Source organism: Cydia fagiglandana, chromosome 11 (genome assembly GCF_963556715.1).
Source record: "Cydia fagiglandana chromosome 11, ilCydFagi1.1, whole genome shotgun sequence".
Lineage (NCBI taxonomy): Eukaryota > Metazoa > Arthropoda > Insecta > Lepidoptera > Tortricidae > Cydia > Cydia fagiglandana.
Window position 1 is genome coordinate 11,628,825 of NC_085942.1, and position 15,642 is coordinate 11,644,466.

At 41.0% G+C, this 15,642-nt stretch overlaps 2 protein-coding genes across 2 annotated transcripts in view; one reads left to right on the plus strand and one right to left on the minus strand.

The window, feature by feature from the left end:
- LOC134668958 (intraflagellar transport protein 172 homolog) overlaps window positions 1-7,300 on the minus strand; it is a 55,227-nt gene extending 47,927 nt beyond the window's left edge. The window contains exons 1-11 of the mRNA XM_063526468.1: window positions 7,172-7,300; window positions 6,304-6,438; window positions 5,419-5,606; window positions 4,721-4,860; window positions 4,135-4,211; window positions 3,857-3,973; window positions 3,224-3,359; window positions 2,258-2,388; window positions 1,699-1,787; window positions 1,346-1,485; window positions 140-264 (exon numbers count right to left, since the gene is read on the minus strand). Coding sequence (XP_063382538.1) covers window positions 140-264; window positions 1,346-1,485; window positions 1,699-1,787; window positions 2,258-2,388; window positions 3,224-3,359; window positions 3,857-3,973; window positions 4,135-4,211; window positions 4,721-4,860; window positions 5,419-5,606; window positions 6,304-6,438; window positions 7,172-7,186 — 1,293 coding nt within the window. The 5' untranslated portion in view covers window positions 7,187-7,300. The remainder of the gene's footprint in view (window positions 1-139; window positions 265-1,345; window positions 1,486-1,698; window positions 1,788-2,257; window positions 2,389-3,223; window positions 3,360-3,856; window positions 3,974-4,134; window positions 4,212-4,720; window positions 4,861-5,418; window positions 5,607-6,303; window positions 6,439-7,171) is intronic.
- A 2,844-nt stretch (window positions 7,301-10,144) lies between these two features.
- Window positions 10,145-11,049, plus strand: LOC134669000 (large ribosomal subunit protein eL14). The gene is made up of 2 exons (XM_063526518.1): window positions 10,145-10,244; window positions 10,485-11,049. The coding sequence occupies exon 2, from the start codon at window positions 10,491-10,493 to the stop codon at window positions 10,989-10,991; it is 501 nt and encodes a 166-aa protein (XP_063382588.1). The 5' UTR covers window positions 10,145-10,244; window positions 10,485-10,490; the 3' UTR covers window positions 10,992-11,049.
- Window positions 11,050-15,642: the final 4,593 nt, after the last annotated feature.

Genomic DNA, 15,642 nt, shown 5'->3' on the forward strand with positions numbered 1-15,642 from the left:
GTATTGGATTACGTGGATTTGAAATTTCGGCTCATGCATTCCAAGACCTAGCTCGTATCTACTGATTTACGGAATGTCAATTTTAGTTTGTTAGTTTAGACTGTTAGAGCAATCGTATCTTACCTAGTCCTATAAATACCTGAATATCTTCGTTGGCAAACGCTCTCTCTGCCAGCTGCCTCCACAGCGGAGCCAGGTCGGCGTTGCCCACACCGTCCAAGTAGCGAGCGCACCCAGACAGGTCGCCATTACGCAAGGCGTTATCTACAAAATTGTGTGACGGTCATACCAGTGGCGGATTTGCAGTCTTTGCAGCCGCCCTAGGCCCCAGGCCCTGTAGCCGCCCCTTTCAAGGCACCCATAATATTGACTACATTTGAGTTATTTCTTGTTACCATCAGCGAATCTTTGGTCACAATTTGCCGCCCCTAAATATCTTGCCGCCCTAGGCCCGGGCCTACTGTGCCTTAGGGCAAATCCGCCACTGGGTCATACGCTAATTTAGATATGTCTGCGTTCAGCCTCAGTACTATTAAATTGTGACACATCTAGTATAGTTTGACGGAGTTTAGGCGCACGAATAAATAAACATACTCAACGGATGACTAATAAATTAAGAAAAAAACAGATTTCTATAAAATGTTCACAAACAGAGGAAAATTAACAGTCATGTTCTCAATGTTACCCATTCAATTGAACATACTCACAAACGGTTTACAGAAGAACTCCTTATAGATTGCAGAACCTAATTTACAGTCGCCATCAGGCCGCGTAGCCAAGATGCCGATCGCTTACGCTCCGTAGCGATCGAAACGCTACTGTCACTGTCACACTAATATGGAAGAGTGATAGAGAGATATAATGCTTTTCGATGTCGAAGCGATAGCGATTGTAACATTGGCTAGGCCGGCAGATTTATCAGAGCGGCTAAGTCGCTCACAAATATCTGAACACGCCTCTATTGTCAGGGCGTTAGAGTGTGTGTTCAGATATTGTGACCACCTTGGCCGCTCCTATACAGGGTGGCTAAAAATGTACTGCATTCCAATTACCAGGGAGGTTTTGAGATTATACTGAGCAACTTTTACTATGGGACCAACTCCGAAACCGCGGAAAAAAATAGGTTTTTTCATACATTTTAGCTGGTCCATTTTCTATGGGAGGGTAAAAAATTTTTTCGGGATTTAGTGGTTGGTCCCATCCTAAAAGTTGCTCAGTAATCCCAAAACCTCCCTGGCAACAGGGATGCAGTTATTTTTAGCCACCGTGTATCTGTATACCCCTCCGGGAAATAGGCGTGATTATATGTACGTATGTGTGTATATCTGATGGTGACTGTACGTACTGAAAGCGAGTCGATGCTCGTCCAGCTGTAGATACGGCACGTGCCCGCCGTCTAGCAGCACCCTTCGCGCGTTAACTTCCACGGCCACGCCGCCACCACACTCCGCCATTTCCACGCAGCCGGGGTCCCAGGCACTGTACCTAAATTTTATTTTAATTAATTAATAAAGCTGGCTAAAAAGTACTAAAGCCTCTCCAACAAACTCGAATCTCTAACAAGTTGAAAGGACAGTTATTTTCGGAAGTTCTTCCGAAGTTAGACTTAATTATAAGAATCCGAAGAACCGAGTCAAGTCTTCAAGCAGGGCACAGAAAGACTCTAGTCTTGACCAACACTAATTAGGTGGGTATTACCAAATGAGAAGATGTGTCGGCGTCTGGGCAACAACGGCATCGCTGTCTTCGATCCACTGCACGAATCCCACTCCACTTGCTATAATTTCCTATGCAGAAAATAAAATCTATGAAGTATGTATGTTTAAAAAAAAACAGAATAAATTAAATTCAAAGATTGTGGGCCCGATTCGAATTTTGTCTTGTCTTTATATCTATATCTTTTAGACATAACCAAGATACGATAACGATATGTTTAAGATCTAACCTGTCAAATTTGACATTTGCGCGATTCTGGAGATACTCTTGAACGATTTCCACAGGATATGACCTAGAGATCCAATTCACATCTAATAGATATCTTACTCTATCTAACGTAAAAGTGACATTGGCTGCCCGAATTGCGCTGCAAAAGAGAACTAGTTGATTTCTAAACTATAACGTATCTAGAATGGGTCTAGTACGTGTCGTTTCTTGTGAATATCTTGCAGTTCGAATACGGCAGTGTACAAATACCCTCTCTCATCGACAATAGTTCAATAAGGCGTAGCAAAACCTTTTTGGAGATTTGCTTAGGTACCTTGTCACCGGACTGCAATCTCAACAGGATAAGCCTCCGGCGCGTGTCTCGCATGAGTAAAAGTTGTCCGCTTTCGTTAAGCTCCAGCCAGTCAACACGTGCTTCGTGCCACCACTGGCCCAGCTGAACTCCTGTTTCACACGAATGATTATAGTTGGTCAAACCAATTTGTCAGTCAGTAAGAATCAGGAAAACTATCTAACTAAGACAAAGATAGTATGATTCTCTCTGTCTATGATTGAAATGAAACCGTCCTTTGACAAACTATAAAAGCTTTATTTATATTACGTATGCATATCAGCAGATTTATATGTTCATGGTCACAATTATGGGGTGATGAAGGAAACACACAACACCATCTTATTGATACGAATTTTGGTGGCCGAGAAGAGATTAAATTAAGGGCCAGTTGCACCAACCACATTTGACAGACTGATCAACGTCACGCAGCAGAGATCTATGAAACTTCCCATACAATCACATCACACACAGGCAGCACAGGGTGCAGGGGTGGGTGGGGGTCTGCAGGGTGTCACATATATAACTTTTTTTATGTTCCATTCCATCCATGTCTGTAATGTGATATGCAATAAAGTATTCTATTCTATTCTATTCTATTCAATTAAATGTAGCGAACGCTTTAACGGTGACAGACGGTTCGGTGCAACCGACCCTTAATGGATGTGAAAGGATTGACGTCTATCCGTCTTGTAAATAAATGCAACACAATTCCGCTCGCCTAGCGTAAGTGATTTGACTCTGTCCTCACCCATGGTATAATAATATACTCGCTCCGCCTGGTACTCTCTTCCCGTCTTTTCGTGGTCACGTGACTGACACGTCATCATGCGACAGCGCTATATGATAATATGCGATAGCGCTTTATATAGCGGCCATGTTATTGTGACGTAGGCTTGTGTCACTCTGGGAAGAGAAGACCATGTTTTATTAGACTATGGTCCTCACCTGTAGTGAGATCCACCACGGCAATGGTCTGCCTGTCGAGCAGATACGCCAGATACTTCCTATCGCCTTGTTCCTTGTCGTTCCCCTCGTTGATTCGCACGCTCAGCACGTGCGGATTAACGCGCTCAGTTCGCACCTGGTACGGAAAATTTATTAGCCGCTTGTGTTCAACTGTTCATTATGTAAGCAGCTCATACATATTTAAAGAGATCGGGACTCATTTAGCTTAAATAATAGCTTATGGTACCACTACGCCACGGTTTATTTAACGATGTGCAATGTTTCCTGGTTTATTTTGGATGAAACAAGTTAAAATTAACTATTACGGCCTGTGCACACCGGCTGCGTGTGCGTGACATGCACGTGCGCGTGCAGCGTTGTAGTGTACAGATCCTTATGAGAGACGGCACATCGCTTGCGTGACGTGTGCGTGTGTGGCTCCAACATTTTCGCGCACGTGCACGCCACGCACACGCAAGCAGCCGGTGTGCACAGGAGTTTATTAGGTAAAGTTACGTTTATTTTACTAACGTACCTATGTTCTAACCGTTAGTGTATGTTAATTAGAAATAAGGAATATGAATTCACAGAGTGTACGATGGTGCCAGCAATTTCATCAAAATGTCAACTCACCGTATGCAATACTTTGTCTAGTCCGTATTCGACGACGCTCAATTCACCCGCGCGGTGCAGCAGGCAAGCTCCACCGACCGCTGCGTATATCCGCTCCCCACTACCCGACCATGGAATCTAAACAAAAGAAAGTTGAAAAAAAATCCATGCACCTGTCGATGGTGCCCTTGTTATAGTACCTGCGGTCGCAACTACTTAGGGGATTTAAATGTTAACCCGCACAAACTGAAGTCAAAAATAAAACAGGGTAATATGTAATATTTTATTTCTCAACCCACCTCGCTTGTCAAGCCCCGTGCTATATCGCAGAGTATGAAAGTGCTGGCTGTACGGCAAACCGCGTACCAATCGTTACCTGAAAACAAATTAAAGAACTTCAGCGAATTACGAAGTGATAAATTGATAATAGACAAAACAATAGGTATATAACTAGCGCAAGTTTTAATAGCTGAAGTAATAGGGAGCATCATTGGCCCGCCGCGATATATAGATAATTTGTTATTTCATACCCACAACATATCTATATGGCATTAACAATATACATGGCATGGGGCATGGGAGTTGGAAGGGGGTAGACCTCGGCGAACTTTCTCTAATCAGATTGGGCGACCGGAAACCGGCGAGTGTGTATGAGGAATGTTATGAAAGTGAAGGAAGCGAAAGAGGTATGTCAGGATCGTAGCAAGTGGAAATCCGTGGTCTCGCGGTAGGCAGAGGCCTACCCCTCCGGGAAATAGGCGTGATAAATGTATGTATATACATGGCATTGAAAAGTACAAGATAGCCAGATCAGGTGCTTTGGGCTCCCTTACGGGACTTACACAGTCCCACATTAAGCGTCTGTATGTCTACTTCATATCTTACCTATAAAGCGGACATGAAATATGTCGGACGCGTGTTTGGTTGTGACGGTCATGGGCGGGGCGTCGTTGGCCAGCCGCGTCAGTACCAGCTGCTTGGGGCTCACGTGTTGAACCTCCACAGAGTCTCGCCACACCCAGCGTCTGCCCATAGAAAGTTATAAACATTACAGAACAACAAATATAAACATTACAGTCCCTTTAGGGACCTATAAGTATATTCCTTTGTTGAAGTACCCCATACTGTTGCCATGTTTTTAATAGGCGTTTCAAGACATTCCAAATAAGGAATGAAGCACTTGCTTCGGACCGACAACGAACTCGTAACACTATGGACTGGAGCTACGGGCTACGAGCTACGGCGTAGCGCTACGAATAAAGTAACTCTTGTCAGTGAAAGCGGTAAAGTGACAATGCTGTATGTTAAATCCGTAGTGAAATAATTCCAGTACGTTAAAATGTGACATATTAAATATTATGAAAAAATTATATGCAAATTTGCAATGTCACTATATAATCAAACATAGTACCTACTTTAATACAACCAATTAACTCTTACGACATATTATAGTGATGTAATAAAATAAGATTAAAAATACAAATAGTGGTACTTAAGATATATATAAGTGTAAAGTAAACGTAAACCTTCCATCAAAATTCCTATTTTTTAATATATTAAAATTTATAACAGCGCACAATTACCTGAGAACAGCTTCAAGTAGTATAACAGCGCCGGTTTGCGAGGCGACAGCCAATTTGGTGCCGTCGCCGCTCCAGGCGAGGGCGCGCGTCGCATACAGATGAGGTATGGGCAGGAACGCCAGGTCGAGCCCGCCAGACTCCTTCATGTCCCCCACGAGGAAACCGTCGAACGTGCCTACTGCTATCGTCTGTTACACCCAAAATATAGTTTTCACCACACCGCTCGGAAAGGCTTACTTCGCACTTCAAAAACTGATAAGCAAAGTTGCATTTTATTCACATGTGAGGCAAAGTAATCAAATGCTAATTTTGAGTTGTTTTCTTATGTTTGCTGGTAGAATTGACTTTTAAATGATGATTTTGAATGATAAATAAATATTAAATAAAATTCATTTGGATTTTATTTTATTTGATATATTACATTTATTATTTGTTTCGCCCTCGTGCTTTGAAACCCTCGCAACGCTTAAGATTCCATTTTTCGAGCCACTCGCTACGCTCGTGGTTCAATTTTGGAATCTTTCGCTTGCTCGGGTATCAATATTAGCACGAGCGGTTAAACAACAACTTTGCCCCCTTGTAAAATAAATAACTAAATACAATTTCTTCAATTTGATTTTATCGCCGTTTCAGGCGAATGGGGAGAAATGGCAGATCGAGTCCTCCGGACTCCTTTACGCCCAAGAGGGGCCCGTCGAACGCGCCTCTACTGCTATCGTATGTTACACCCAAAATATAGTTTAATACAATTTCTTTATTTTGATCTTATCGCAGTTGCTAGCGAACACAAGTGTGAGATTGAAATGGGGAGAAATGGCAGGTCGAGTCCGAGGGACTCTTTTACACCCAAGAGGGGCCCGTCGAACGTGCCTACTGCCTAGTTACCTGTCCAGAGGGGCTGGGCGCGGCGACCGTGAGATCCCTCGCGTGCGGCGGCAGCGCCGGCTCCACGCTTCGCAGCAACGCGCCGCCGGACGCCGCGTACACCGCCACGCGCCCGTCACACCCTCCCACTATCAACTGCCGTGCAAAATTGTTATGCTTTGAATCTGAATCGTGTTTATGAAATCTATAGGCTGATAATTAAGGCAAATTATTAACTTAAATAGTGAAATTGGTACCTATTTTGATATTTCGAGCACCCAAATATGCATTAATTAGGTTTTGTCAGTATACCGGTAGCTATCAATAGCTACGATATTATTTCTCTCATCATATTTATAGTTACTGATATCAGAGATAGAATGTGATGAGAGATAATATGGAGAATGATGAGATAGATTTGGCATGGAACCACATGGAACTAAATTATGTGGTACCATATGGTACCACATTTACCGTACCGTATTGTATCTCTCATCACATTCTCTCTCTGATAACTAAGAAATTGGATTCTTTATTTATGTAGATATACATTGAAAGCGTTGCGCGTAACGTAAATGACGATGGACGTGTACAAATTACCTACCAGTGGCGGATTTGCCCTAAGGCACAGTAGGCCCGGGCCTAGGGCGGCAAAATATTTAGGGGCGGCAAATTGTGACAAAAAATTCGCTGATAATAACAAGAAATAACTCAAAATGTAGTAAATATTATGGGTGCCTTGAAAGGGGCGGCTACAGGGCTTGGGGCCTAGGGCGGCAAAGACTGCAAATCCGCCACTGTTACCTACTCCGCCTACTCGAATACTTTCTACCACGCTATTTAGCACGGCACTTTGGCTATACTACACAGTAAGATCTGTGTGGCTTACGTAAGGAGGCAGCATAACAAGAGCGCAGGGCGGCAGAGCGTAGCGCAGCAGGAGCCGCCCGTTGACGAACAGAGTTCCGTCCACGTGACCTGAGGCCAGCGTGCCGTCACCGCGCGCTAGGGACACGCAGCACGCGCCGCCCGACCACAGGCTGGAGCTCTTGTTGCTCTTGCAGTCGAGGGACCTGAGTAGACCACGATTTAACACTAGCCACTTAAATAACGTTGTGAGAGGTTGCTGGTACAGTACAGTGGTAGGTTATAGTTGATGAACAACATTCCATCAACGTGGCCTAAAATCGCCGTAGACATCTCAATAAAAGATGGATGGCGGAACCAGTCCGCGCCCACGTGGTACGTACACGAACACCATATTGGCGCTCTTTTATAGCAGTACCAGACGTGGCTCACTCCGCGATTTCGTAGCTTTGCTACAGGTAGCTAAAAGTACATCCGTTCCACCCCAATTTTGGGGAAAGCCATAAGCCGCGCGTGGCGCTGTCGCCACCTAGCGGCCATATCTGTGCTGATCGTACAGACGCGTTGTTAGAGAGTGAGTCTTCTGTACCTAGTACTACTATTTATTCTGTGGCAGTACTTTCCAACATGTATACCTGCATTAGTAAAATACTTCCCCACCAACCCACCGGCCGCAAATATCTAAATGCTCGTACGTGGATCAAATGGAAATCCCCTTGGAATACCTGATCTTGCCATCGCTGGTGCCGGTATGGAAGCCCTGCTCGGCCGACAGCACCCACACGGGCGCGCCGGTCAGAGGGAACTTGTTGCAGATCCCTTTCTGGCAGGACCAGTCCGCACCTACGTTTTACACGAACACCATGTTGTCGCTCTGGATTATAGCAATACCATCCAACATGTTGTATACCCGCATTAGTAAAATACTTCCCCACGTGGCCACCGGCTGCGAATATCTAAGCACGTACGTGGATCAAATGCAAATCCCCTTGGAATACCTGTGGCCCATTTTATAAAGCTACAAGTTACAATTTACAAGCGGAAGTCTCTTTCTAACCCTATGTTTTAGAACGAGACTTCCGCTTGTAAATTGTAACTTGTAGCTTTATAAAATAGGCCACTGATCTTGCCATCGCTGGTGCCGGTATGGAAGCCCTGCTCGGCCGACAGCAGCCGCACAGGCGCGCCGGTCAGAAGAAACTTGTTGCAGATCACTTTCTAGCAGGACCAGTCCGCGCCTACGTGTTACACGAACACCATATTTTCGCTCTGGATTATAGCAATACCATCCAACATGTTGTGTACCTGCATTAGTAAAATATTTCCCCACGTGGCCACCGGCTGAGAATATCTAAGCACGTACATGTGGATCAAATGCAAATACCCGTCGAATACCTGATCTTGCCATCGCTGGTGCCGGTATAGAAGCCCTGCTCGGCCGGCAGCAGCCGCACGGGCGCGCCGGTCAGCGGGAACTTGTTGCAGATCACTTTCGGGCAGGACCAGTCAGTCCGCGCCTACGTGTTACACGAACACCATATTGTCGCTCTGGATTATAGCAATACCATCCAACATGTTGTGTACCTGCATTAGTAAAATACTTCCCGCAAAGTGACCGTAAATGCAAGTACGTGGATCCAGTTGTGGATCAATAATAAATCCTCTCGGACTACCTGATCTTGCCATCGCTGGTGCCGGTATAGAAGCCCTGCTCGGCCGGCAGCAGCCGCACGGGCGCGCCGGTCAGCGGGAACTTGTTGCAGATCACCTTCTTGCCGGACCAGTCCGCGCCCACGCGGTACACGAACACCATGTTGTCGCTCTGGGCTACCCCAAGCAATTCGGAGTTCTCGCTGAACGCCAAACCTGGGAAATTGCAAAGCAACTTGTATGCAACTTTCGATCAGATTAGGATCTACTGACACTGAAATTACGGTAAGTTTAAAACTATGCAGTTAAATTATGCAAAACAGATAGGTACAATCAAGGAGTTTACAGATGATACTTTTGTCATATCCGAATTTACATATTTGTCCCTCGTTTTTTTCTTAAATAAAATTGATATCGTTTCTATTCATATAATATCATATATGAATAGAATATATACGAAATTTGACTAGGTTGTTAATATAATACTATATGTATTTATTATGAAAAACAAACAGAAGATTAGGTACCTACAGTCAATTTAATTAAATGGTACCAATACCAAATATAAATCTGCAATCGTTTTTAATTCCGTTTTAATAGGGTTTTTTTTGCCTTGTTTACGTAATGGGTAGGTACTGCAAACTTACAACGCTACACCTTTAATCATTGCATTGCAATAACCGTCGAAATCAAACTACTTGCTCTTATGTAACTAATTAGTAATTACATAGAATTACACAGTGGGATGCTATTATTGTTCAAAAAAACATAAATGTGTACTTGTAATAACGTAAGACTTTTTCCCAGCGGCAGGGTCTGCAGGCTTAGTGCTGAACTTGTCTCGCCGCACTCCGTCGCGGTCGAACAGCAGCACCTGCCGCTCGCACGTCGCCACCGCCAGCTTCACGTTGTTCGCTGACCAGCAGATGTCGGCGATAGGACTTTCGCCCTCCTATAGATCAAGAACATAAAATATATACCTAATTAACTGAACTATTATGTACCTTCAATTTATAAACCATAGTAAATAATTGTGAATTATTCTTACTTGAGCTTCCATTAACGTCTTTGAATATTTCAAACGCATTTTAATCTAGTATTATTATAAAACGAAACCGTAGTAATTTATTTAGAACACTGTGTGTATTGTTCTGTCATTGTTGCATAGCGACAGAGGCGACATTTAAATTGGCGCCATATCGGAAATACACAGGCATAGAGAAATATAGAACAAAATAAAGTAGTGATGGGAGATGGATGGAAGGGTTCCATGATCGAGTTCTATAGAACCCCTAAATCCGTCGTATCGTGTGAACTTGACTTATGTCATACCGATATTTACCGGTTTTCGCACTATGCTTATACATGGCAACACTTTGACATAGCTGTCAATTTACCGGAAACTCTTTTCGTTAGTACTTTTCATTCGTGAAGACGTTGTCTAGGTTAGAAATTATTTTATCTTTTTGAATCGAGCTTATAGCGTGTCGTTTTTAAGTTATAATTTAATTTTGTGAATTGTGACTTCAATTAAATACATGTTTCAAACATATTTTGGTTGAACACTTACAGTGACACAAGGATTATAGTGCCGGACTTGTGTTTTGCTATTTACAAGAAGTATGAATGTGTCTTCATGTGTATAAGTGATAAATTTTACTAAAGTAAACTTTGATGTGTTGCAGGACGTTATGCCATTCGCGAGGTACGTTGAACCAGGGCGAGTAGCCCTGGTAGCCGATGGCCCCTTGAAGGGAAAGCTTGTGAGCGTAGTCGACGTCATTGACCAGACACGCGCCCTCGTCGACGGACCCGGCAGCGGTGTCCCTCGCCAACAGATCCGCCTTAACCAGCTGCACTTGACCAAGTTCCGTCTGAGCTTCCCCTTCACAGCGCCCACCCGCGTCGTAAGGAAAGCATGGACAGACGCTAAGCTGAATGAGAAGTGGGCCGAGAGCCAATGGGCACAGAAGCTCGCTAACAAAGAGAAACGCGCCGCTATGACAGATTACGACCGTTTCAAGCTAACGTCGGCACGTGTGAAGAGGAACCGCGCGAGAACAGTGGTGTTCAAGAGCCTGAAAGTGAAGGCGGCGCGCGCCGGCGTCTTCGGCAAGAAGGCCGTCCCCAAAACGAAAGTCCCGAAGCCGCGTACCAAGAAGCCCGCCGCCAAAAAACCCGCGAAGAAGTAATTCTTGTGTCTTAGAGAGGTTAAGTGACAATCAAGGGACAAAATAAAGAATTATTTTTAAGCTCTATGATGTGTTGCATTGTTAGTCCCTTTTACTATCCATTTTGTGAAATGAGGTGAGTCGAGTGGTTATTACAGAACATGTGGTGTTTTTTCTTTACTCAAATTGTTTTATATTTCAGGGGTGGCTTGTGACTTGCTGCTATAACCTAAAAGGTGAGCTTAATATATAAATCACCCTTATATTTTGATAATTATTTTCAAAATGATGATTTTAATTATAGTCTCGTTCGTATGAGCTAAATGATTTTAAATTTACCACCATACTGAACCTTTTTACTTAAGTATCAAAATTTACCACCTTTTTATTTGTTACTTATACAAGACTAATAATATTTCAGATTAACATAAACTGAATGCCGAAATGCCTGACGATCAAATAAATTAAATCAAGAAACTACCAAAAGTACACTTTATGGTGAGTAAAAGTAAATCAAAATGTGATATTTTGTGGACAGTTGCTGGCAACTTAAATGATGAATTAAAATTTAGTCTCGTTCGTATGAAAATTTATGATTTCAAACTTACCACCTTACTGATAAATCTTCTTCTTTTGTTTTATTATGTTTGGGTTTAGTCTGCTAGTAACACTTAATCATTAATTTCAGTTACTGCAAGCGAAATTGGCTAAGAGAGGTGAATATGGTTCCTGTGGCCAGGCTGAATACAATCCACATTTCAAATATAGGTAACTATACATTTACTTTTATGTGTAATTGTGTAGTCAATATGGAAAAAATCAGAACTTACCAATATGTTACTTACTGCTAGCCTTTCTCCGCAGACGTCTTGTCTGGTTGCCCTTGGCATAGGCCTTTCCCATATTCCTCCACGCATCCCTGTCCAGAGCCTGCCTTCTCCACTCCATCCATCCACAAGGCACCAGCCACCTGACTGAACTCGTCTTCCCATCTCATCACCACCATTCCTTTTTCCATCTCTTGGGTACCATGTTGTGTTGTGTTACGAATATGTTACCAGCATTTAATTAAGATGGATTCCTATTATCCCTCTTTAGGAATGTAACTAAATATGAGCTATATAATGTATAAATAGTAAACACATGCCTTACAGCATGTGCTGTTCACAGACTGAGCTGTGTTGCACTTCAATTTCCACACTACCTTGCTCTGTCTAGCTGACGAAAATTGGAACATATTTACTCATTTTCATGTAGTTTCGCAGTACCTAACAATTGGGATATATACTTGACCCTGCCAAAGCCGATGCATGAACAGAACTACTGTCATGTGTGACTCTGGCCAGGAACATTATCACACTCCGTGTAAGTTGTGTGATCTCATGGCCACACAACCAAGGGTTGAGTGTGACAACTATTCTAGTTCTGACAAATTTACATTAATATTATTTACTATTTAACATTTAGTCATAGTAGTATTCTATTGTTACAGGGTCTCCAATCTTGTGCATGAGGATAAACTATAAGACCTATTTGGTGAGTTTCTTCTTATTACCCAAAATTTATTGCAGGTGAAATCGGCTACATTTTAATAGACATACAGTGTTTTGCTGTCATATTTCAACTTGAATATGAAATAATTTACGACTAGTGAAACACAAAAACCAAGTTTTAACTTTTTTGCTCAATGCACTAGTGTGTATGCATATGTGTATAGTTATAAATGTGAGACCCTGCCAAAGCCGATGTGTGAACAGAACTACTGTCATGTGTGACTCTGGTCAGGAACATTATCACACTCCGTGTAAGTTGTGTGATCTCATGGCCACATAACCAAGGGTTGAGTGTGACAAGTATTCTTATCCTCATATTCTCGGAATGAATTAATTATATTATTCTTGAAAATTTAATAACTGTATTACATTGTTACAGATTGAATTTGTGCATGAAAACAAACCAGAGGATATATCTACTATTTGGTAAGTTTATAATATTTTTTAACAGATTGACATTAAAATACAGACTTGTATAAAGGATATTGGTAAGAAGTTTTACCATATTCAAGTATATTACAAAAATACTGCCTCTACAAACTACCACAAGTACAGTGGCTTAATTTTGTTTTTTAAATGATGACTATATGTATCGCCCCTGTCTGATTCTTGATGATTGATCATTCCTGATAATATATTATTTTAATATTGATTGCAATTGAAATATCTCAATTTTAAAGATTTATTTTATTTACAGGAATCAAATTGAACAACAGATATAAATTGAAAATAGACATACCGCGATTATTTTTAAGGTGAGCAAAACCTAGTTACCATTATTAGTTATTTTATTTTGCGTTTTCTTAATAATTATGTGATGACTTATGTATCGCCCCTAACTGATATTTGATGATTGATTGTTCTGATAGTTCAAGATCATTAAATCAGTTTGTTCGGGGAAATTCATCATTATTAATTTTTCTTCGTTTCTTTACAGGCAAGGACTTCTTGAAGGGTTTAATGGAATGATACTGAAAAAATGACAAATGGTAAGTTTAAATCATATTAAATTAAAATTTAAACTAATTTTATTTCAAAATACTGTGATGACTATATGTATCGCCCCTAGCTGTAGTTTGATGATTGATCTATTCTGATAATAATCCAAATAATTCAAAATCACATTTTGAAACTAAATGAAGCTATACTAATAAAATTATTTTTATTTTCAGAGTAACCCAACGCCCAGGATCGCGCAAAGTGGAGGAAAGCGGATCCTGGCAAAGGCTGGGATAACGCTAGGTAGAAGAAGAAGAGTAACCTCAAATAGTAAAATGAAGACCACAATGCAATGAGTGGATTTGGAAACTAATTAATATTGAGGTTAGTAAAAGAATTCAATAAGTAAAATACTTCAATTAATATATATTTTTTACTATGATGACTATTTGTATCGCCCCTAGCTGCTATTTTGATGATTGATCTCTTCTGATTAACAAAAAAGATCTAAAATATTTTAATATGATTATGTATTTGTAGCTCAATGTAATCTATTACTTACAGGATGGGCTAGTGCAGGATGACTGCCAGCTTATCAAAGTTGCAAGAGGAAAATGAGAATGAGGTAAGTTTAAAAAATATATTCATTTAAAATATTGCATTAGTATTGTGATGACTTTTTGTATCGCCCCTGGCTGTAGTTTGATGATTGATATTTTCTGATTAACAAAAAAAAATTAAAATATTTTAATATGATTATGTATATGTAGCTCAATGTAATCTATTACTTACAGGATGGGCTAGTGCAGCTACCTTGCGGCCAGCTTATCAAAGTTGCAAGAGGAAATTGAGAATGAGGTAAGTTAAAAAAAATATATATATTAAAACATTACATTATTATTCTGATGACTTTTTGGATCGCCCCTGGCTGTAGTTTGATGATTGATCTTTTCTGATGAAAAAAAAATCTTTTTGTAGCATAAAATGTACTATGTTAAACTCAAAATCCAAATCTCTTAATTACAGGATGGTGTGCTGCAAATACCAGTAACATTACTGCCTACTTACCGTGATCTATGTGGGAGAGGAATTAATCTTATGGTAAGTTTTTAAAATAATTACAGTTTACAGTACATGAGAAGCTGAATCAGCCAAATTGTAGCTAAATGTCTACTCATGCAGGACATTGCATCTCACCCCTCAGTTTTAACCTCCTAAGGCCCAGCCATAAAAATGAAAAATCCCAAATTTGCCACTGAAATTTGAACCTATGGTGTAGAAAATAGAATTGATTTTGCTTTGTAGAGCAACAAAGCAAAAGCGACTGTTCCAATTGAATAGGATTTAAGTTTCATCGAACTGAGGAGGTACTATAGGTAGGAGGTACGAAATCGCGGAGTGAGCCACGCCTGCCCAAGGTCCTGGGCACTCTGGGCAGGCGTGGCTCACTCCGCGATTTCGTCGCTTTGCAACAGGTAGCTACAAGTACATCCGTCCCACACCAATTTTGATGGCTAGCCATAAGCCGCGCGTGGCGCTGTCGCCACCTAGCGGTCATATCTGTCCTAATCATAACAGACGCATTTTGTTAGAGTGAATCTTCTGTACCTAGTACTATTATTTATTCTGTGCCTTGGGCCTTTGGAGGTTAAAACATACTTACCGTGATGACATTACGTATCGCCCCTAGCTGTATTTTGATGATTGATCTATCCTGATTATTGAAAAAAGTATAGTTTTAAGTATTGGTGTACCAACCATCAATACCATCATATTAATTTAGTTGTCCTTTTTTTCAGAAGCATACAGCATTTGGCACACTTGAAAACACCTATTGGTAAAGGTATACTATCTCATAATAAATATATATATTTTTTTATAGTAAGTCAATCAAGATACTGTTCACTAAATATTTACATGATGGTATTTACAAGCATATATCATAATTTCATTGACGAAATTTTTTTACTGATAAAATATTTAACTACAGTACAAAAAAAATCGTATGGAAACACTTTTTTTAATGTCAATTACTTTCTTTTCAGATCTACGGTACGAGTATGGTGCAACAATTTAATATTAGAACGATTAGGTAAGTTTTTAATCTTTCTCAAAATTATTTTGATTGATTTAATGGTTGAGATAAATATTTGAGGTATTCATAGCATTTTTTTCTTAAT